Genomic DNA, 21,483 nt, shown 5'->3' with positions numbered 1-21,483 from the left:
GGCAGCGAGGTCGACATCTTTCTCTCCTCCCAGCCACCTCGCCTCTTATTCTCGTGGCACCGTTGCCGCCGCATGTGTAGTGTCCACCATGGCGCTTCTTCAGCGTGTGGTGCAGGTTATGCACGATGTGGCCCCACTCAGCCTCGCAGATCACTCGTGGGACAACGTTGGTGTTCTGCTTGAGTCTCCAGCACCAAACAAGAGCAACACTCTAATGCTCACCATCGATCTCACCCCGGAGGTGATGGAAGAGTGCTTAGAAAAGAAAGTTGAGGTCATTCTTGCCTACCACCCACCGCTCTTCCGCCCTGTGAAACGCTTGACACTGCAGGATCCGAAGCAGCGTATTATCCTGCAGGCGGCCTCAGCAGGGATGTCGATCTACGCGCCACACACGTCGCTTGACGCTGCAGACGGCGGCATCAACGACTGGCTTGCCTCTTTGGTTGCAGGCGACGTTGCCTACACCGCCGGTCCCATCCAACCCACCTCGTCGTACGCACCGAACGCCAAGGAGGCAACGGAGGCCACCGGAATGGGCCGCCTTGTCAAGTTAAAGGAGGAGGTGGAACTCTGCTTCATGGTGGAGTCACTGAAGCAGCAGCTGAACCTGCCCACGGTGCGAGTGGCATTGCCCGACTCATGGGAGCCGTCGCACAGGGTATCGTCCGTAGCCCTGTGTGCCGGCAGCGGCGCCGGTGTATTTCGGCTGCTGCGCCTCCCAGTGGACGTGCTGCTCTCTGGTGAGATGGGCCACCACGACGTTCTGGCCGCCACGGCAGCTGGGCGGGCGGTTATTCTCTGCGAGCACACAAACACAGAGCGCGGCTTTCTCAGGGCGGTGCTACAGCGCACACTGCAGGCAAGGCTAGAGGGAACCACCGTGCTGGTCTCCGAAAAGGACCGAGATCCACTTGTGGCCTGGTAGGCAGATGTGCCACTTTCCTCACCACTGCCGACACCGCCCGCCTGGCGCTGTCGCACCTTTTGTTTTTCTTTTCGCACCGCCTCCGTTATGCGTTCGCCGCACCTGTGCTCGAGCGACAAGGAGGCCACTGGCACATGATAAGACACTGAAAACGCGGAGCACGTTGAGGCACACGCGCGCTGTGGTGCAGCGCCTATGGTTGCACCACAGCGCGATCCGAAGGACACATCACTGAGGATGTTGCTGAGTGTGTATAGACTCACCTGCGCGCCCCTGCTGTGTGTGTAGGGGGGAGGGAGGGGCTATAGCTGACATGGTCAAGAAGGTATGAAGGGGGCCACAGCGAGCCGTATTGCGCGGCTAGACGAGGCAGAAAAAAGCACGTCAGTCTCAAATCCGGCAATGTGGTGATGGGTGGGCTCGTGTCCGTCCTCCAAGGGGTCAAGCGTGCGAGGGTATAGGGCATCACATGCGTATCTGGCCTACAGTTGACAAGCCCTACGACGTGCGACTCGTCTTTGCCTGCCGCTTATTTTCTCTACGTAGAGGAGTCGCTGCCCCTCTTCCGTACTCCTCCTCCAAGCCGTTACACTCTTCTCATACGCACTTCACCTTTTAATCATTTGCGCTGGATAGTGCTCCTCCTCCCGCCTCTTTCCTCGTGGATGCGCTTGTCCTTCACGTGGGCTTTTCACGTTGTCGGGTGGGAGAAGATGTGAACGCAACCGAGTCGCTCCCCTTTTCTTTCGCCTCGAATGCTCCTACTCACACTTGAACAGACTTCCATCCCCTTCTCCTCTCCCCCTTTCGCGCGGGCATTATTTATCTTACTTTCAGTGCTGCTCCTGCGCATTGCTCGTCTTGCCCGCTTCGCGGAGGCTTTGTGCCACGTACGCCTGCTTGTCACCTGCACTCTCTCACTACCTCTGGCCTCGTCTTCCTTCTCTGTGCGTGACGTTTCGCTGCACATCTGCAAACACACCTACCCAGCGAAAGGCACGACTCAGCGAAGACGAATGATGAACACAACACTCTTGGTGCAGGACGTGGATGAAATCCAAAGCGCCGTGGATCGATGGTATTGCCAGTCCTCGTCCAATCTGCAAGCGAGCCATGCTGCGTTCCTGGCGCAGCTTCGGCAGCTGCAGGAGCACCTTGGTCTTGACGCAGGTGCTCCGGCACTCAGTGTACACGCAGATGCCATGATCACCCCGCCTCGTCACATGTACCCATCTGACGACAACAATAGCGGCTCACCGCCGATGGCCTCGCCACCGATCAGTCGCGGCCAGCTGAATTACGACCACCTGGTCGACGAGGTGGTCAGCAAAAATGTAGCGATGTCGCCGTTCAACCCCGAAGAGGAAGCAGAGCGGCGCCGGCGACCCAACGCAGAGTCAGTGAGAACCCCCTCCACACCACCGGAGGACTACAACGGGCCTTGCCAGGTGCTTGTGGAGTTCAAGCGCAAGCGCATGCTGCAGTATGAATCTCCCTACTACGTAGCCCCGGGTGAGCACGTTGTGGTCGGCGGCGACAGAGGAGAGGACATTGGCCTCGTCACGCACACGTGGAAGGGCGCGGAGGCGCACCAGCTCGGTGAGAACCGCGACAAGGGTGTAGGGAAAGTTCTGCGGGTTGCGAGTGTGCTCGAGGTGACGCAGCTGCAGGGTGTGCAGACAGAGCTCGAGACGCGCGCCGTGGAGGTAGCGCAGGAGAAGGTACAGGAGAATGGGCTACCCATGCGCATCGTCGACGCCGAGTACCAATTCGACCGCCGCAAGCTCACCTTCTACTACCAGTCGATGCACCGGCTCGACTTTCGCACGCTGGTGCGCGACTTGTACAAAACATTCCGTGCACGCATCTGGATGGAGCCCGACACTTCGTTTTGACGCCACATGACGTACGCGGCACCTACGCCGAGGGCCGTTCGCTGCAACAAGAGAGCCCCGCATTAAGGCGGTGTGAGCGAAGTGCGTCCCACTTGCTGCTGTTATCGGTGCAGCTGGAAAAAAAAAACAAAGGGAGAAGGAGAACTCCTGTCGGCGACTCGGAGTGTGCTTTGCTCGATTGGGTGGCAATGAAAGGAAATGGTATGGATGAGCGCGATGGAATGTGAATAACCCACGTTAAACGGTGAAGGCGGCACAACGGCTGAGGTGCGGCTGCGCGCTCATGTTTCTTTCCTTTTGTAGGTTCAGTGCGGTACTCGCATGACGCACGGGTGCCCTTCTCTTCCTCTGTTCGTTTCTGTTTTGCTTTCAAGTATGGATGTCGGTGTTGCCAAGCATATGCACGTGCGTGCTGATGCGTGTTGGTTGTGCGTGGCGAACAAACGTCATAAACATAAACACCCACGAGGGACGAAGAAAAAGGCTGGTATAGGAAAGGTCTGCTACGGTGCTGGGCAGTCGGGGCCACCCTTGGGCGCCTCCCACACTCAGCCGGCAGCTCACCTGACTTCACGGAGAAGCACTGCGCATTCCTCGCCGGAATGAAGCAGAGGATTAGTGCATCGGACTTGGTTCCTTTTCCTCTTTGGCGGTGACGCCCTTCATGCACCACCTCCCTCCATCTCGCCCCGAGCGCCTGCCCTCTTGCGCTGCAAATTTCTCGATTGTCATTTCACCATCGTTTCGCTTGCACTACCCCGCTACCCTTTCCTCCTCCTCTCCCCCTAACCTGCACAGTGTCGCTCAGTTGCGACCGACATCGGCAGAATGGACTTAGATGACATCGATCGCTGGTACAGCGGTGGCAGCAGCCGAGACCACTACAGATCACACTACGCACCGCACTACTCTCGCAAGTGGAATGATACTCACCAAAGCATACACGACCCTCCCCTGCCGCGGCGGTACTTCAACGATGACCCTATCCCAGAAAAGCTACCTTCACATCGTAGCGCTCCGCCGCCTCCACCGCCTCCATCACCACCGCCACACCGCTCGAACTCTGCGAATGTAAAGCGCAAGAACAAGCGCCATTCGAAGCACCGTCACACGCGCCGCAAGAGATCGGCCAGCTTCACCTCCAGCAGCGCCGCCAGGACAGAGACAAGTCGTACTTCGTCCATCTCGAGCACCGATAGCGCTGAAAGTAGTACAACCAGCTCGTCTAGTTCGTCCGGCAGCACTGCCAGCGGCAGCGGCTCGTATGAGTCCTCCGACTCGGAAAGAACGAGCTCGACTTCGGCGAGCACCAGCAGCACATCAGCCTCCTCGACATCTACCAGCAGCAGCAGTACCGCTTCCTCGCATGAACGACGCGCACAACTGCACAAGAAGGTGAAACCACATCTGCAACAGAGCGCTGTCGCGCTGTCTCGCGTCGCTTCGAGGCCGTACATAGCGGTGCAGGACGAAGAAATCGCCGCAGCAGCAGCATGCAAAGCAATTTTCAACAAGGAGGTGCAGTTGAAGGAAGAGGAGCTACGACTTCTCCAGCAGAAGCGGAACTTCGCGGCAGAGGTTCAACGTCGGTCGCTCCACTCACATCGCTTTGCAGTCGAAGACGACGCAATACGGCAGATGCAGCGGCTTGTCGACCTCACAGACACGACACCTGCACTCGAGGAGTACCTGAGGCGCACGTCCAAGGCTCTGTCGGCGAGCGGCGCCACGACAGACGCAGGCGCACTGGCGTATCTGCGGTCTTACGAGGAAGCTTTGTCAGGAGATGGTGTGGCGCCGCTGCTGAAGCAGATGGCCACACCGCCATCGACGTCTGTCACCGCCGCCGCAAATGCCCGTAGAGACGAGCGCCTCGCTGTCGTTGGGGATGGGCCACCGGCGCCTATAAGTCTGTCAAGCGGTACACCAAAAATAGAAGCGTTGGCGGCTACGCGGTCCATCGCAGCCGCAGCGCCAACCGCCAGTGGAGGAGTGTTGCCTCATAGGACAACCCCCGAGGCCAACTCGTTGCTGGAGCACAGCCTTCCTGTAGAGGGCCACTTTCTCACTCGTTCCGCTCCGCCAACTCCGACAGGCCGCGCAATGGCGCAGGCTCCGTCGCAAGGAGCGCCGGTGTTGTCGATCACTACCGATGCGGGCAACACAGAGAATGGGGTGGTGGTTGGTGGCGCGCCGGCGGAAGGGGTCATCACAGTTGCAAAGGACGAGAGGCAAGGCGGCTCGGCTGCGCAGGCAACCGCAAAGCCCGCTGAGCCGGCGGTTAGTAGGCCCTTAAAAGGTGACCTTGTTATTCATAATGACCTGCCGCAGCAGCGCCGCATCAAGGTGAAGGCGCGACGTCACCGCAGTCGCTCGCGCGCCCTGGCGCACCAGGGTGAGGCGGACAGAAACTCAGCCTTAGAAAATGCTCCTTCGTCGAACGAGAGACGAGAAGACAGCACTGTCTCGCCTTCTGTTGGACACTCTCAGCCAGGGCGGCAGCAGCAGCCCATCGGTGCATCATGGCAGCTGCTGCCGCCGCCACCAAGCCCCGCCTCTCACACCGTTTCTGAGCAGCAGCACATCTTCGTCGACCCTATGCAGCAGTACAACAGCCAGAGTGGGGCTGGACAGCAGCCATGGGCCATGGTAAACTGGCCGTGTAACGCGCCAACATGGAGGCCGACGCACAAAGAAAAGGATGGCCCGCTAGCGCTCTGGTACACCTCCAACAGTCCCGCGCCGCTCTCTCATCGTGATTTCAAGAGCCTGCTCTGCTCCGAGTACGTGTCACCGGAGACGATGCCCGCACTAGTGCCGCGAGCTGTGGGCGCGACCGCAGCTAGTGTTGATGCGGACAATCAAGTCTCAGCGGCGCCGGCAGGTGCAAAGGCGGGGCGCAATGCACACACACCATACAGTACTGGAACTGCCGACACCGCAACTCTTTCGGGGGAGACCGACGCTGGCGAACACGCCCCTCGGCGAAGTTCGCGGCGTCGGTTGGTGCGCATTCGAGGTGTGGATGAAACCCCCGAATACCCCTTAGTCGCAGAGTGGGGTCATGGTGAAGGCGACTCTCAGGCCCACGGTCCCGCTGAAGTCTTACCGCCTCCTCCAGTGGATCTAAGGGGTAACGGGAACGAGCTCATCGTAGAGTTCCCGCCGCCGCCGCATATCACAGCGAGCGACATGCCGCCCCCCGGTGACGTAGGCAGCGATGTTGAGAACAGCTGCTGTGGGTGTGGAGGTGGCGAGTGCAACTGCTGCTCCGCGTTCTGTGCGAGATGCCGCCGTTGCTGGTATGTCGTATTTAGCTGTCTCTTTCCGTGCTGCAGCGGCCAGACGAACCCAAAAGCTGCGCTGCCGATCGAATCACAGCGTACACTGAGCTCTCAGAGGCACGATCCAGACTCTGCTCTGCCGGTGCTATCTCGTCCGATTCCGACTACACCAGCCACGATGAATGCGCAACCATAGAAATGGCAACAGCGACAGCGAGGCAATCGGCAACGCTGCCACAAATATAACGGTCGTCACACGACCCGGCAAAACACCACAGCGCCTGCTCAAACCGCGCAGCCTGCATCTACCTCCCTGCCACACCACCTCAGACCTTAATACAATGGTGATGACTGCAGATGAGACGGAAAACTGCTCTCCTCTACCCCTCCGCTCTGCTGCGCCTCTGTATAGCGTAGGGTGACGGCTGACGATGACGGATTCATGAGGAGTTTCATGCACGGCCATGGCGTCCGAACAACAGAGGAGGAAGGTGGGGTGCGGTGTCTCTGCACATGTGCGTGTCGGTGTTGATATCTCCACACTGAGGAGAACCAAGTGCCGCGGTGAAGGAATCGTGGGGAGTCGCACCGCCTGTCTGCAGCTCACATCCGCCCACAACGCCCTCTCTCTCTTTCCTTCCGCTGGTGCGCTGGTGTTGTATTACATTCATTACTTAGATTTGTTTTTGCCTGATAATGGAAGAGAATTCAGATGCCGGTGTGGTTGGCTGTTGTGAAGGCGGCCACGTGCGTGTGTCCCTCTCTGGGTGTGTTGTCTGTGGAGAAACCGTCCTGCTGCTCTGCGCCCCAAAGGAGCCCAACAGTGCGTGGGCGTGTGTCTCAAGCAAGCCAAAAAAGGAAGTGAAGGGCGGGCGGTGTGGCTGAGCTGCTACGCGCTCTGTAGTACATCTTCTCACCCAGTGGACGTTGGCCTGTCCTGACGATGGGGAGCACATTTCAGCGTGGTACCTCAGGGCCCAGTACCCCCTCTGTGTGGGAAGCCAAGCAGCCCCTACCCCTGCGAATGCCAAGACGCTTCCAGTGTTGACAGGTCAAGTGCCCACGACCTAGGGAGGCCAGAGAAACGGGTCGCTACTGATGCCGGCGGTCAGGTGCTGGATGGCGCTGCGTCGGTGCGGCCTGCGACAGTGAAGACGGTTGTACTATCAATATGATGGGCAGACTGTCAGCGGGGCTCGACGTGGCGACCGGGACAGCGGGTGCGGCTGTGCGGCGGCCTGCGAAAGCGGTGGGCAGAGTATTGCGGCAGGGGGCCGGGTGGGGGTGGGGGTGGTGTTTGGCTCGAGCTCTACGGCGGAATGGGCACGCTGAGGAGCGGACATTTCCGTAGTTCGCATTTTTTCCCATTTTTCTCTCGCGCGTAGTGACCGTGAGAGTTGCCGCGACGTCTTTGGACGACTTCATCCACGTAAATCGCGCGTGTGTTTTTCACTCTCTTTTCCCATACGCCACAGGTGGGGAAGGGTGCGAGGGTACCTCAACGTTGTCAACGGCCTTGTCGAGGAAGCGGCGGCACTGTGCGTGTGTGTGCGCGCGCCATCGTTGTCTCCTCTCGAAGCGCATTGCGGCTATGGTAGACCGACGAGGTACACGTGTGCGAACGAGCGTGGAGTTACGGCCTGAAGTACGTGAGACAACTGAATATAGGTGAGAGGAGGGGAGGGGGGGGGGGCAAAAGACGGGCGCGTCTCGTCGTGCTTTCAAGTCGTTTCCTGGCTTCATGTCTTTTGTGTCATAGCGAGTCAATGAAAGAGGGGGAGGCGCACCTCGTTCCATCATCCAGCAAACTGCCCCCACCCTACTATTCAGCCGCATCCCTACAGCGACGCTCGCGCGACTACCGACACAGCAGTGCACGTGCTCATGTTTAGAAGCTCGCCAGTTGCTTGGCGGCTCACCAGAATGCTCGGTGAACACTTTTACCCACCCTAGCGCATCTCTGCAATCCACGAATGCGCCGCTTCCCTCCCATGCCCCCCTCCTCTGACTCCCCTCATATGTGCACACTTTCAGACTACAAGTGCGGGGGTTACAGACCTCATCCGCCGCGGTTTTCATTGCACCTCTGCCTTAGGTACGTACTACTCCCCCTTCACTCTCCAGCCCTGAAAACCTCAAGGAACTATCGCACGCAAGCAATCGTCTGCTGCGTGTATGTATGTGTGCCTCCAACCCACCCACTCTCCGTGTTGCTTCTCGTTACACAATGGAGAGCGCGACTCCCACGAAGAAAGATCGTCGCATCTATGCTGTGCTGCGTGACCACTGCGATACCCCCCGTGTTCTTTTCTCTACCGAGAACCCGCTGCTCCTCGTGCACCAAGGCAACCGGCGCTACGTCTTCTTGTTCAGCACCAAATACTATACCTACATGGTCAGGAGCAAAGGCTTCAAGCTGTATGCGGTGTGGGCAAACAGGCAGCTGTCTGTGACGGCGCAGTCGCACCGGGTCACTCTCACGTCACTTGACCAGCGCGCCATCAAGGCAACGCTGCAGTCGTACAAGGAGACGACGGACGCTGCTGTCAACGAGTTCAGCACAGTTACACTGGAGACCAAATCGGCACTGAATGCGGCGGAGGTGGAAAAGTGTATTATGTGTCTCGTTGAAAGTGCACAGCGCACGGCGGCATTGCTTGAGCAGCAGGAACGTGGCATTGCGCTTCACGGTAGCCGCCACCTTGGTGATAACGATGACGACGCCCATTCTGGCGGCTCCTCTGATAGTGAGGACGGTGACAGTGGTGGCACGTCCATCTCCGGGGCACGCGCCTCGGCGGCCGCGCGCGCAGCGGTTCAGCAGGGCGAAGGAGCACGGAAAAAGAAAGGCGCTGAGGGTGCACTGCGCATGGGTCCATCGCGCTACATCGCCATCACCTCCCTCGTGGATGGCGAGTTTGCCGACTACACAACGCTGAAGAACGCTTACATGCGGCATGAAGAGGAGGATCTGCTGCGGGACTTGGGCGTCTTCATCAAGGAAAACGAAGGTCAGGTGGAGGCATTGTGTGAGCACCACTACCCGGCCCTCCTCCACGCCGCGCAGCAGTGCGTGAGCATCTCTGAGCGGGACGCCGAGCTCGTAGGCGAGGAGCTCAGCGGCGCCACCACCCTCGTGCGTACCGCCGTCGTGAACATGAAGAAGGCCACCTCAAACCTCCTGCTCTCACGCAGCACCCGCGACAACCTCCAGCAGGTACGCAGCCTTCTATCCAAAGCCATTGCCGTGGCCGAGTATCTGGAGACAGCGGAGTTGCAGACGCAGCGCCAGCAGCTCGTTGGGGCGGTAGCCACGCTGCGTGAGCTACTTCGTCTCGCCGCGCCACTTAGCGAGTACGCTATCGGCGAGTACGTGCTGCATGTCCGCATCCCCGCACTTACGCAGGATGTCTTCAGTTATGCGGTACAGCATCTCAACAGCTGGCTGCGGGTCCTGCGGGACAAGGCGTACCCCATTGGGAAGGCCTCAATGGAGTGGGGGGGAACTGTGACCGCCGGCAGCCTTTCTTCGCACCTCGTCATGGCCGAGGCAAGCGAGCAGTGGTGGCTAAACGAGGAGTTCGTGCCAGCGCAGCTGAAGCTGGCGCCGTTTGAGGAAGCGGAGGCAATCACTGCGGTGTCCAATGGTGCCGGCATCCAAGTCGTTTTTCTAGAGCTGCACCGCGAGGAGTACCTTGACAAGTACTACACCGAGGGCAGGTGGCAGCAGGCGCGCACCGATCTGCTGGAGTGTCCGTTGACATTGACGGACCTGTCGCCTGCTGAAGTGCTCAGCAAGTTCCGCCAGTACTGCGCTACCGTCATGGGGTTCATTTTAATCGAGGATATAGTTCACTGCGCCACCTCGCCCCACCTTCGCTCCCGGGCCGAGATTATTCAGCTCTGGGCCATCCTCTCTGCCAAGATTACCGAGCACGCTCTCAAGGTGCTGCAGGTCCTGCTGGCGAACCCCAACGAGACAAGCGAGGCTGTACAGCAGGTCCAGATACTGCAGTCCCTCATCCACTGTGCTGCCAACAACGTGAAGTGTGTCGAGCTAAACAACCTGCCTCTTTCGCGCGTGATGGAGACGGCGAGCGACCAGCTGATCAGCTCATGGCTGCAGCAGGCTTGTGTAGATTGCATGCAGCTCATTATGAGCGATACTTTCGACCCCGCTGTGGTCACGGATGCCGAGCAGTTTGCCAAGCTCGTCACACGATTTAACTTCCATAGGTGCACCTCGCTAGAGCTAAACATCCCAAGCACCTATACAAGTAGCGTCCAAACACTTCCCTACAGCGCTGCTGTGCCACGCATCGGTGAGCGTGTTCTCGGCTTCCTCACGCAGTGCTACTCCACCATCATCATCGACACGTCTACCGCCGTGATGCAGTCGGAGTTGAACAACGTAGACGAGATGCTGCTTAAGTACATGACAGTGCTCTTCCGCACAGTGGCCGAGTCGATGCAAGGTCAGCTCATGTCCATCGACGCGCGAGCCGTGCTGCAGCTCGCTGTGTATGCAACGAGCTGCTCCATGATGCCGGTGCTGATATCGTGCGCGGAGCAGCAGTACATGCTACACTGGCAGTGTGAGTACGAGCGGGAGAAGACGCAGACGATGGGCGCACCGAAGCTGATGGCGCATTGCGTCAAGTTCTTCGCCAAGTCGTTGCAGCTCGGGATTGAGCGGCTGCTCTCGGCGCTCATGAAGGAGGTCGAGGAGCGGCTGAAGTCCGTGGACAGCGTGTCATACTGGAAGGCACGGGTGGAGGTGCGCCGACAGAATAGAAAGGCTGATGGCGATGCCTTTGCATCCTGCATGGAGTATATCCTCACGATGATCCCCAAGCTGAGCTCCGTACTGCAGAGCACCGTCGTGCGTAGTGTGGTGGGGACGGCGGTCATGCGGGCAGGCGTGCTCATGCAGTCGAGTTTGTACACCGCCATTACAAGCGCCTACCAAGATGGTGCGCGCGACTTCGGCGTATGGAAGGACGCCATCGAGGAGTACGAGAGGCAGTGCGCCATGGGCGTCCCTCTGTGGCAGCGCCGTCTTGGTGAGCTCCTACCGGGTGTCAGCGGAGCACAGCGCTTCCCACTCAACGCGGCGGTCGCTGTGCAAGAAGCGCGGCAGTGGATGGATGCGAAGGAGCAGGCGTACAAGGCGGAGAAGGCAAGCCAACCACAGATCTTAGCTGGCATCGAAGGCGCCGGCAAAGCGGTGGCGAAGGGCTTCCAAGCAGTAGGCAAGGGCGTCGCTGCCAGAGCCAGCGCCTTTGGGAAGGGGCCGCAGCAGCAGCATTAATTACCGCAGTTGTGGCGATTCCTGTGCCGCGTGTTGACTCACGTGAGTGAGAGTCCCCATCTTCACCTGCCCTCTCCTACCACCCTCGCATCTTGTCAGCTGCACAGGCCGTGTGCGTGTGTGTGTCTTCGTGTGTTCAGACGTGTGCGTATTTTTCCTGTTTTCGCTCGTCGCCCCCTGCTGCGAATCCTCATGCTTACTCATCTCGTGCGCCATTGCCAACACGCCGCATCAGCATCCTCCCTGACCAATGTGGCATGCGAGAGAGAAGAGAGGGAGCGGGTCTGCTCCCTCAACACCTCGTTCCTCTCCGCCACCTCTGAATACCGTGAAGTGCATGAACTCCCCACGTAACCCGGTCAAGCACACTCGCGCAGATGAGTCCCTCTTGTCGCGTCGTCCTTAGCATCACTGCTCTTCTCGACTCTCCTTCACTTGCATGAGTCTCCCGTCCCGCCGCTGGCTCGTGGTGATGGCGGCGCTTGACGAATGTGTGCTCCCGCAGTGGCCCTGTGGCACACTCTGCTACGCTTACACGCCCTCTGCCACCCCTGCATCGGAGCAAGACAAGGTGCACACAATCGACACCACGTCGTTTTGTCTGCTTCATCATCTCTGCCGCCGCCACCACCACCACCGCACCGCTTGCACCCAGCACGGCTGCCTCAGCAATGGCTTCTACATTGGTGCGCGACCTACAGCAGTTCCGCTACGTGACGACCTTCGCCAACCCATTACCATGGCCACATGTGCGCCACGTCAGCGTTCCTGAGCTGCGCCACGCGGCACCCGACCTCTCCGTCATGGCGAACCTGATATCTGGTCTCTCCGACTGCGCTGTCTCTCTGAAGGACATCCGCGAGCACAACGACGCTGACATCCTTCAGCTTCTCCAGGTGCTCCAAGCCTGTCTGCAGTTCTCGCTGTGGTCGCAGAACATTCTCAAGAAGAAACTGCTGGAGGTGCAGTCAACGCACACCTCTGAGCAGGTATCGGCGCAACAGCTTGAGAACCTGGAGAAGCGCTACCACACGCTTGAGCAGGAGATCGCAGCCACGCACAAGGAGCGGGACATGCTGTCGTTGGGCACGGCAAACCTTCGCGCCTCCCTAGTGCAGATGGAGACGACGATTAAGCAGCAAGAGCAGCAGCTGCAGCAAGAACGAAAACGCAGCGCACGTCTGGTGGCCAAGCTGGAGAAGGTGTTGGGTGCGCAGGCACTGGCAGCGCCGTTGAGGTCAACATCACGTTTGCATCTCCCTCGACAGCTACAGCAGCGCCCAATTTATGATGTGCACACACCTGCGCCAACGCACCGAACGAAGAAGGCTTCCATCACGCGCCACTATCCCCATATTCTCATAGACGACGCAGATGCGCAGAGAGACGGCACCGCCTCTTTAACAAGCGATACCTCCTACGGCGACAGCTGTCTGTCAGCCGAGATCCCCACCAGGGCACACTCCTACCTTTCCCGACCCTGCGATCGCCTTGATCCTCTTCCGCCCCCTTTCCTCGATTGGCGCACCTTGGTACGGTACATCATCCGTGAGGAGCAGAGGGTATCGGCGTGGGCCTCTACCGATGCTTCACCCCCCGCTGCAGGGCTGCCGGCCGATGAGAGGCGCACCACGAGCAAGCCGGCAGTGAGCTTGCCTGCCGCAACCACGCCGCGAGACACGGAAGAGAGGCTCCCATCGTTTCTTTCGGACCTCGCCGCTGGCATCAGGGAGGACGTCGCCGCGTACTCCCGCGCAGTGACGACACGCACCGAGGAGATCGCGCATGCCGTCACGCAGGAGTGCATGCAGGAAACCGCAAAGGCACAGCAGGTGTTGATAACGGAGGTGCAAGCTGCACTTGGCAGTCTCGCCGCTGAGTTGGCGAACCACAAACAGCAGAGTGATACCACACCATCGCCTGCTATCAGAACCACCGCAGCGGCATCCGCCACGAGTGGCGTCCCCAGCCCCCACGCACACGCCGCCTCGACCTCACCGGTGTTGGCGTCTTCGTCTGTGAGGAAATCTGCTGCCGCAGAGTCGCCGGTGTCCTCCTATGGCTCCGGCAACGCTCCCGTTACCTCGACCAACGCCCCGCCAACGAACGAGTCGAAACCGCTCCCATCGCCTCCGAAAGCCTCCGCATCGCCTCTTCCGCTGACCACCGATGGTTCGCCGCTAGCGTCGCACCTCCATTCCTTCTTTGCGTCCAGCGTACCCCAACGCCGCTCCACGGCAGGTCGGGAGGTGCTCGACAACGACTCGAAGCGGCGCACGTGCTTACCAGACTTCTCACCCAGCATTCTATGCACGCCGCCCGCCAGCGAGCACGGCGACGCCGCAGCGCTGACAGACGCTGGCAGCGGCGGGCCACCCAGCGTCGTCGCCCGAGCGGATGAAGATGAGCGAGACGTCGATGTGGACCTCCTGCCGCTAGATAGCTCCTCGTTAACCTCACCACCGGATTCCTACCAAAGCTCCGACAAAGCGGATGGCGCGAATGAAGTCGGTCAGGCGTACCCCAGCGGGCTTGCTAGGCCGTCCTCGGCGCCTCCCGTGTACCCAAGCAAGACCCCGCCAACAGCCGCCGTCGTGGTGCCGTCTGCAGCTTCATGGCACTTATCCCCGCACCGCATACTCAGTTCACACTACTCCATACACTCTGACGCGAGCGAAGGAAGCTCCCGTGGCTCCTCACAAATGCTGCGAGAGACACGCGCGCAACTGCAGGCGCTCTTGGAGGAAGAGGAGGCCGCGGTGCGAGCAAAGAACAATAGATGAACCTCAGCGCAGCTGCGTGGGGGGGAAGGGTAGTAGTGGTGGGGGGGTGCTACATGTGTGCTGTCGAAGCGTCGTTCCTTCGCCATGTGGGCTTCCCTGTCACTTTTCTGCCATGCGCACACCCAAGGTTGCTCTCGGGAGTATAGAGATGGAGGTTGATCAACAGCGCATGTCACGTGACTCATATCTTGAAAGAGGTGCTTAGAAGACATACATCAGAATGACAGTCGTACATACACTCGCAGGCGGCGCAGCGATGTCTGGTGGAAGGATGGTAAGCAAAGACCGGTCTTTCCCTCTCGCCCAGTGGCTCTTTATGCCTCGTGGGCTAGCTGGCTGGGTGAATTGATCACCATGACTGATGGGAGATGAGGGACCCACCCGCGCGTGTGCTGCCTGACACGCCTTACACTTGCTCGCACTGTTGCGGCTACACCATCGCGTACACCCTCCTCCTTCTCCCCCGTCTATCATCTCCTCGCCTTTGCTTTGTCGAGGTGGGCCTTTCCAACACCACAACTGCAACATCGTCTCCCTCTCTCACACCCGTGCTAATACGCAGCGACACACACACACGCACAGCACATTCATACCACACGCCGGAAAGTTCGCTATGGCGACGTCGGCCGATCTCTTCAAGAAGTTTACGCTCGAGAACGTGGCGCAGATTGCGAGCAGCAGCCATAAAGAGCAGAAGGAGGTGCGCGAGGAGCTGGCAGAGCAGTACCCTGCTCTAAGGGAGCACTGGGAGGAGATTCTGCCAAAGAAGTCCGACATCTTCATCATCCGCTGCCAAGGTCAGGTGCACTGTATCACCCTCGTCAGCTCCCAGCCAGAGGTGCTCTTCTTCAACCACCACGGAGGACCGTACATGCCGCACTTGAAGCTGCTGCATAAATACCCCTTTATGCTCAAGGGGCATCAAATGGACATAGGCGGCTGCCGCCATGTCATCTCTGGCGCAAACGTCATGTGTCAGGGCCTGACCTCTGCTGGCGGCGTTGTTGCGGATGACACCGAGGAGGGAGAAGTAGTTGCTGTCTACGTGGAGGGCAAGGCGCATGCGGTGGCGGTAGGTGTAATGCTCATATCCTCGGAGGAGATCAAGGGAAGGAATAGGGGGCCGTGTATTGAAAACGTTCACCACCTCGGCGACGGACTCTGGATGAATCCGATCCTCAGCGCCTCGCACATTAGCGTCTAGTGAGAGAAGGAAACGAAGGGTGTTGGGGGGGCCGGCTTGTGAAGAAGGCGATGGAGCAAAGCGCAGACGGTGCACTGCATTAGGTGCAGCGAGGGTCGTGCAGAACGTAGCTGACAAGAGAGAGCTGCATCCGTACAGTGAGTACGGCGCGGAACGCGCGTGCCTGCTGATGCGCGTCAGTGGTAGCGGTGGGGTGAAGTGCAACGGGGGGGATATGTCTCTCTAATAGTCCGTCGGGCACTCCGGTGCATCATCTGGCCGCGTCATGATTTTCAGCTTTCTCGTTTCGGTCTCTCACCCCGACTCTCTCTCTAGACGACGCCGTATATTGGCCACACCTCGTGGGTGGTATAGCGGGTGCGTCGCCGTTCAGCAGCTCGTAGAGTTGGCGAGTCGGCTGTACTCACATACTGATATGGGTGGTACGCGTTTACTCATGCTTCTCGATGCGCCGTGCGTTAAGGACTAAAGACAGACCTCATAGACGAAGCGCATCGCAAGCCACAGAAAATGAACGGAAAGTGCAGCCGCACTCGCCACTCGCACGCGTGTGCATGTGTTGATATGTGCTGTGTCACGCAAGGGGCTGCGTTCTTTTCCCTTGCAACGGGGGCGGCAGCTGGGACGCGCGGTATCCAAAAAGCCGCGCACCGAAGACGACACTCGCGTCACTAAGCGGTGTGCGTCGCTATGCTCACCCAACTCTCTTCTTATGGCCCATTTCATTCTCTCTCCCCCTCGCACCCTCCTCGTTAACATCCACGCACGCGTGTGTCGTCACCATCATCGTCGAGCACATGTTCGTCCCTCCTGCCAGAAGCCAAATAAGCGTGTAGTCACGATGCAGTGCCACTCGAGGTGGAGGCTACTCAAGTACCTCCCGGGCGTTCGGGTAGAGTACAGCGGGTCGGCTGCCAAGCTGCTTGACTCGTATCTCCACCAGGACTCCGGCACGAAGTACGCCGCAAACCTGCCAGTGTCGCAGCGGTACTTTTACATGAAAAAAATGAGCAACGGCACCTCCTTGTCGAGTGCGGTCGGTGTCTCGCAGCAGCATCAAGTGATACAGCTGCGCCTTGGGGCTGCACAGATGCTGAGTTCCTCACAGCACACCAGTATCGGCAATCTCAACGAAGCACACCCGCTCTACTACGCTCAAACCTCCCCGCGCGCGGCTGGGCTCACAGTGCCGCTGGTTTTGGCCCTCAAGCGACTACGTATTAACCGCCTGACGGAGCTGCAAGGCGCGTTGGTACCGCTTCTACTGAAAGGGAAGCACGTCATTGCGCACTCAGAGACTGGCACAGGCAAGAGCTTTGGCATTGCACTGGCCATCGCCAACCGCATCATCCGTGACCAGCTCAACTACCGCCTCCACACCGTCGTTCTGGTCCCCACAGAGGAGCTGGCGCTACAGTATGACAAGTGGCTGCGACACTTCGGCGGGTGCACGTCGCAGGTGGTGCAGGCCGCCATCGACAGCATCCCGCTCGAGGAGCAACTCGCTAAGCTGCACAACATTCAGCCTCACGTGCTGGTCGGGACCCCGCAGCGCATGGGCGACATTTTGCGCCTGAGCCCTTCCGTTCTGGGTGAACGGCTGCGGCGCAAGGTGGACTGCGTTGTCCTGGACGAGGCTGACATGATCATCCATGCCAACATTGTGTACGGGCGACAGAGGCTAAGCGGCGCAAACCTTGTAGACCGGCTTTTCCGCAACAGGCGAGAAGAGGTTCCGGCACAACTCGTGGCAGCCAGCGCGACGGTCGACAGCGTCACGGCACAGACGCTGAATACGTGGACACGAAACGACCGCACGGTGCGGCTGACAACGAGCTTCGTGGAGCACACGATTCCGTCCACGATTCAGTTCTACTTTTTTGGCGCGTCAACGGCGTATCCGCTGGAAAAGTGCCTCTTGTTGTCCCTTCAACTGATCTGCAGGCAGCGACCTGACGCGCGTATCTTGTTGTTTACCGAAGATGAACGTATCGCCGAGGTGTGCACGCTGCTCACGTCCGCGGAGGTGGACAGAGAGATGCGCCGCGTCGCTCCAGGCGCACTACCGCCTACAAAGATGTTCGCTGCAGCCCTGCATGCTCTGCCCCGAAGCGCCCCTTCAACACACACCATGGCCTCCCACGATCCAGACAACCCGGTGTCGCACCGCCGCAGACCGCACACAACCACAGCGAAGCAGGAAGTTCCCGCCAATCCCGCACATGGGAGAGGCAGCGTCTACGAGGATGTGCGCGCCCACCAGGTTATCCGGCAGCACGGTGATGTCTACGTGAAGAACAACAGCTCCCTCTCTCGACTGAACGAAGGCAAGCTGGTGGTCGGAGTGGGTAGCCTCAACAGCAGCCGGGGGCTGCATGTCAACGGCATCACCCATGTCATTCTCTACGGTGCCTGCCCGTCGGCTGCGTGTTTTGTCCACTGCGCAGGGCGCACAGGTCGTATGGGTGCCGAGGGCGATGTGCTGGTGCTCTACCCGCCATCCTCTGGTCGGCAGGTGCAGCAAGTATGCAGCTCACTAGAGCTTCCGTTTCACTCGGGTCGCATGAGCGCCGTGGAAGACCTCCTCCGCTCGGGCGAGGCACGCGCAACGAAGTCCGCTACTGCCGCTATGAGCGAATCAGCGGGCGGCGCGGCGCCTGCCCTCGCCTGAGGGTTCTTTTGCGCCTGTGGGAGGCACCGCTTGCGAGGTCGAGGCCGCTGATGCCAGCACGCCTCTAACATGATCAGAAACACGCCAAGTGCGTACCATGGAGAGCGCAGGAGTGCTTGTGTGTGGACGTGTGTGTCGCCAAGGAAGACGCTTCGACGCTCACTCGCACCTCCCGCCTCTCCACTCCTCGCGTGCTCAGGACAGCGCGACGCATATCGTGTGAGACCGGGAGTGAGGCTCAGGGAGAGAAGGGAGGACATCGAGACATCACCCGCTCCCCGCCTCCGTTTGTAAATATCCTAGTCGACGAAGGTGGGTGACGAGGGGTATTGTCACCCCCACACGCCCTCCCCCTTCTCCGAGTGTCTCCCAGGAGTCGATCCTGAAGGACTTCTCAGCGTGAATGGTGTACCTTCTTTACTTGGTTAGTCCCACCTTCCGCTGCTGCGCCCCGCCCTCCCCTCCCCTCCCGATTCCCCACTCCTCCTCTGTCGAGAGAAGCGCAGTGGCACCTCTCGGCCCAGCGCTCAAGCACACACGCGCGCGCACGTACACTGGTATGCCGCCGGGTGTCGCAGCCAGGGTGCACTGCGACACCCGGCAGAGTTCACCGAGACAGGGGTGGAAGCAGCGGGCATGGATGCCTCTATTTGCCTTCTCTATGGCAGCACTGGGCCAGGCTGTGAGCACGGAGCCACCGCAGCCATCATCGACCACAGCACCGTATCGCAGCAGCAGAGGGATGTGGAGCTGGCATACCCACCATATGTGTGGCGGCACAAGGCAGGGGATGTCGTCAGGAGCGGTGAGGACAACTTTACTCGTCCCTCAAGCGCAATGGAAGTCGGACGAGGCCACGATGAATGCCAAACAGGGACTGATGGAGGTGCTGCTGCACGGCGGTGCCGTTCATCACAGCAGAAGTTCATGTGTGTCAGCATGGGGTCTAACGTGACGCAACGTACGTGTCGACGCCATAGCTGATGGTGGCGCTAATCCGGGTGACTCATGCCAACCGCATCGACCCGGTTCGCACATGTGTGGACTGCGTCACAGCGATCGACATTAGCCGCACAGGGCCACTGCTGGACTTAGACGACAACATAAATGGGAGGCGGCTGCCTCCACCAGGGGTCGCCGCAACACGTTTGCACCCGGACAAGCACATGCAGCGCGGCTTGGCTATGACCTACGTGGCACCTCGCCTCTTCATTCCTGGGATGCGCCTCCACATAATTCGCAAACTGCTGTGCTTCCACTGCGGCTTCACCAACGCTGATGCAGACGCACTAGAGCCAATCAGACGAACAGGGAGCGGACAAGCGAACTTCTTCAGGAAGAAAGGCGAGGCGGGTCGCTAGCCTGCTTGCCGCACGTTGGAGGCCCTCGGCATCTCGTGCAATCGCACCACCGGCACTGGCATGGCGGGGCTGAAGCACGCCGCCAAGCACAACAAGCACATCTAAACCATCGTGCTCACCGGCAGCGATCGGCGCAAGAAACAAAACATTATGGACGGTATCGAGGGGCGCCTGAAGCGGAATCGGGAGGGCAAGGCAAGCCCCCCCCCCTCCCTCCCTCCCCCCGGATGAGCCTACGGCACTGGCGGCAAAAGCTGAAGTAGAGAAAGGCAGTGCATCTGCTAAAAGGGGCACACCTGTGCGTAGCACCCACGAGGTCAGACTCCTGGTGAGGACGTGTCTGTCTATGTTGCGCGGCAGAAAATCACCGCTCACAGAGTCAAATCTACACATTTGCGCATTCGGCAACAAAAACCGCCAACACAACGCCACATGGGCGTTTGAGGCGTGCCGCAGCGCCACAGGCACACCCGCACAGTCCCGTACGGCATCAAGATGGGAGAGGCGCGAGCGTGCAGGCGCGCTTTGTCGGTGTAGGTGTGGGATACCCTTATTGAATGCCGCACCTTCCAGCTCTCTCTCTCTCGCTTGCCCTCCGAGCGTTCTATGAAAGAGGAGCGTGTTTCCTCCAGCTCTCATGTGCACTGCTGTCCATGGCTATCTGCCCTCCCTCTTCCTCTCTACTCGCCTTCGCCCCACCTTACGCTCTCACTCGACAGCTTCCTCCTCCAACCACCCTCACCGCTGGTGTCGCACCGCAGCGAAAAATAAAGATACATCGGCACTACAGGCCAGACAAGAGAATGGCCCATGTAGAGGGTAGCTCACCGACTTCACTGTTGCCTGCTATGCCACCTGCACTGCGTCAGCTTACCATTGCAGTGGAGCGACTGAACGCTGCCTCTTCTTCGCCCTTAGATCCCGAGGTTATTTTACCCCTAGGGCTGTCGACAGCAGAGCGCCCAGAGCAGTTCACCTCAACTCCTCCTGCAGACGGCACTGTCATGCCCACAGCAGAGCTTCTGCGGCAGGTTGATGCGCTGCAGGAACAGTACAGGCGTCTCGTGGTGCTGGCACAGCAGCCGTACGACACACAAAGTACGCCCTCCGCTGAATCACCACGGGACAGCGGTAGCGGCAGTGTCGAGGCGCAGGCGGAAAGTCTCATGATGTATTTTGAGGTCGCCGTCGGGCAGCTGCAGCGAGGCATTCGCTCGAAGCAGGCGCAGGCCATCCGCCTCATGCTGCTCACTGCGCTGCGGCGCGAAGTAGCTGAGCGTCGACAATGCGTAGCCAAGATGGAAGGTGTGCTGAACGCCTCCCACCAGCATGTGCGCCTGTGACACGGCGAGGGCGGTTGCTCACTCCGGCACTGAGAAATACGGTCCCCTGCTCTTCAACCACCGCTATATGCCCTCGGATGCATATCTTGTCCTCACCTCTCCTTCACCACGTCCCCCCCCCCTTCCCGATCACCCCGTTTCGTGCGGTCTTTCTCCTTCTCCCGCTCTCTCACGTTGGGGTTATCGAGGGCACACGGCGATCCGGAGAGTTAAGATGCTGCGAAGGTGGCAAGTCGCGCTTGGTGCGGTCATCAAAAGAGAGGAGACACAGAGAGCTGCCTCTCGTAAGGCGTATTCATGAGCGACCGGCCAACGGCGATGGCCTGATCTTTCTCTCCCTCTCTTTTCCGAAGTGGACTCGCCTCTGCATGAGACGCGCCTTCTCGGTCACTAACCGCTTGAACTGTCCAGCCGCTCCCCCTAAATCACTGCGCTCTGCCTCTTCCTCGCTTCATCGTTGTTTTGGGTGGGTGTGTCGGCCTCTTCATCCCGCCTTTTCGGCTTACCTGTCGCCCGCCCACCCCCACCTCCAGCCGCGTCCACACTACAGTGACCCACGCCTCGTAACGAGCCCATAGCAGAAGCCGTACCCTTAGCGTCCCGCCAACAGAGAAAAACGATTGTAGCGCTAGCGGCAGGAGAACTTTTGGTTACAGAGCACCGAAGGGGGGACGACAAGGACGCCATCACCCAGCCTACCTCT

At 59.5% G+C, this 21,483-nt stretch overlaps 8 protein-coding genes across 8 annotated transcripts; all 8 read left to right on the top strand.

Moving 5' to 3' along the window:
• Positions 1 to 88: 88 nt before the first annotated feature.
• On the top strand, positions 89 to 928 carry LBRM_19_0190 (NGG1 interacting factor 3-like protein; the record flags this gene model as incomplete). The annotated part of the gene is made up of 1 exon (XM_001564065.1): positions 89 to 928. One exon carries the CDS (start codon positions 89 to 91, stop codon positions 926 to 928), a length of 840 nt encoding a protein of 279 aa, XP_001564115.1.
• Positions 929 to 1,683: 755 nt separating this feature from the next.
• LBRM_19_0180 (conserved hypothetical protein) lies at positions 1,684 to 2,823 on the top strand (the record flags this gene model as incomplete). Its single annotated transcript, XM_001564064.1, has 1 exon — positions 1,684 to 2,823. The coding sequence occupies one exon, from the start codon at positions 1,684 to 1,686 to the stop codon at positions 2,821 to 2,823; it is 1,140 nt and encodes a 379-aa protein (XP_001564114.1).
• An 828-nt stretch (positions 2,824 to 3,651) lies between these two features.
• Positions 3,652 to 6,303, top strand: LBRM_19_0170 (conserved hypothetical protein; the record flags this gene model as incomplete). The annotated part of the gene is made up of 1 exon (XM_001564063.1): positions 3,652 to 6,303. The coding sequence occupies one exon, from the start codon at positions 3,652 to 3,654 to the stop codon at positions 6,301 to 6,303; it is 2,652 nt and encodes an 883-aa protein (XP_001564113.1).
• Positions 6,304 to 8,286: 1,983 nt separating this feature from the next.
• Positions 8,287 to 11,418, top strand: LBRM_19_0160 (conserved hypothetical protein; the record flags this gene model as incomplete). Its single annotated transcript, XM_001564062.1, has 1 exon — positions 8,287 to 11,418. One exon carries the CDS (start codon positions 8,287 to 8,289, stop codon positions 11,416 to 11,418), a length of 3,132 nt encoding a protein of 1,043 aa, XP_001564112.1.
• A 671-nt stretch (positions 11,419 to 12,089) lies between these two features.
• LBRM_19_0150 (conserved hypothetical protein) lies at positions 12,090 to 14,201 on the top strand (the record flags this gene model as incomplete). Its single annotated transcript, XM_001564061.1, has 1 exon — positions 12,090 to 14,201. The coding sequence occupies one exon, from the start codon at positions 12,090 to 12,092 to the stop codon at positions 14,199 to 14,201; it is 2,112 nt and encodes a 703-aa protein (XP_001564111.1).
• Positions 14,202 to 14,814: 613 nt separating this feature from the next.
• Positions 14,815 to 15,405, top strand: LBRM_19_0140 (conserved hypothetical protein; the record flags this gene model as incomplete). The annotated part of the gene is made up of 1 exon (XM_001564060.1): positions 14,815 to 15,405. The coding sequence occupies one exon, from the start codon at positions 14,815 to 14,817 to the stop codon at positions 15,403 to 15,405; it is 591 nt and encodes a 196-aa protein (XP_001564110.1).
• Positions 15,406 to 16,117: 712 nt separating this feature from the next.
• Positions 16,118 to 18,076, top strand: LBRM_19_0130 (DEAD-boc ATP-dependent (RNA) helicase; the record flags this gene model as incomplete). Its single annotated transcript, XM_001564059.1, has 1 exon — positions 16,118 to 18,076. The coding sequence occupies one exon, from the start codon at positions 16,118 to 16,120 to the stop codon at positions 18,074 to 18,076; it is 1,959 nt and encodes a 652-aa protein (XP_001564109.1).
• A 2,014-nt stretch (positions 18,077 to 20,090) lies between these two features.
• Positions 20,091 to 20,780, top strand: LBRM_19_0120 (conserved hypothetical protein; the record flags this gene model as incomplete). The annotated part of the gene is made up of 1 exon (XM_001564058.1): positions 20,091 to 20,780. One exon carries the CDS (start codon positions 20,091 to 20,093, stop codon positions 20,778 to 20,780), a length of 690 nt encoding a protein of 229 aa, XP_001564108.1.
• Between the last annotated feature and the right edge of the window lie 703 nt (positions 20,781 to 21,483).

The sequence above is a fragment of the Leishmania braziliensis genome, chromosome 19 (genome assembly GCF_000002845.2).
Source record: "Leishmania braziliensis MHOM/BR/75/M2904 complete genome, chromosome 19".
NCBI lineage: Eukaryota > Euglenozoa > Kinetoplastea > Trypanosomatida > Trypanosomatidae > Leishmania > Leishmania braziliensis.
Note: the sequence above shows the minus strand (reverse complement) of the source record. Positions and strands in the feature narration are given on the sequence as shown.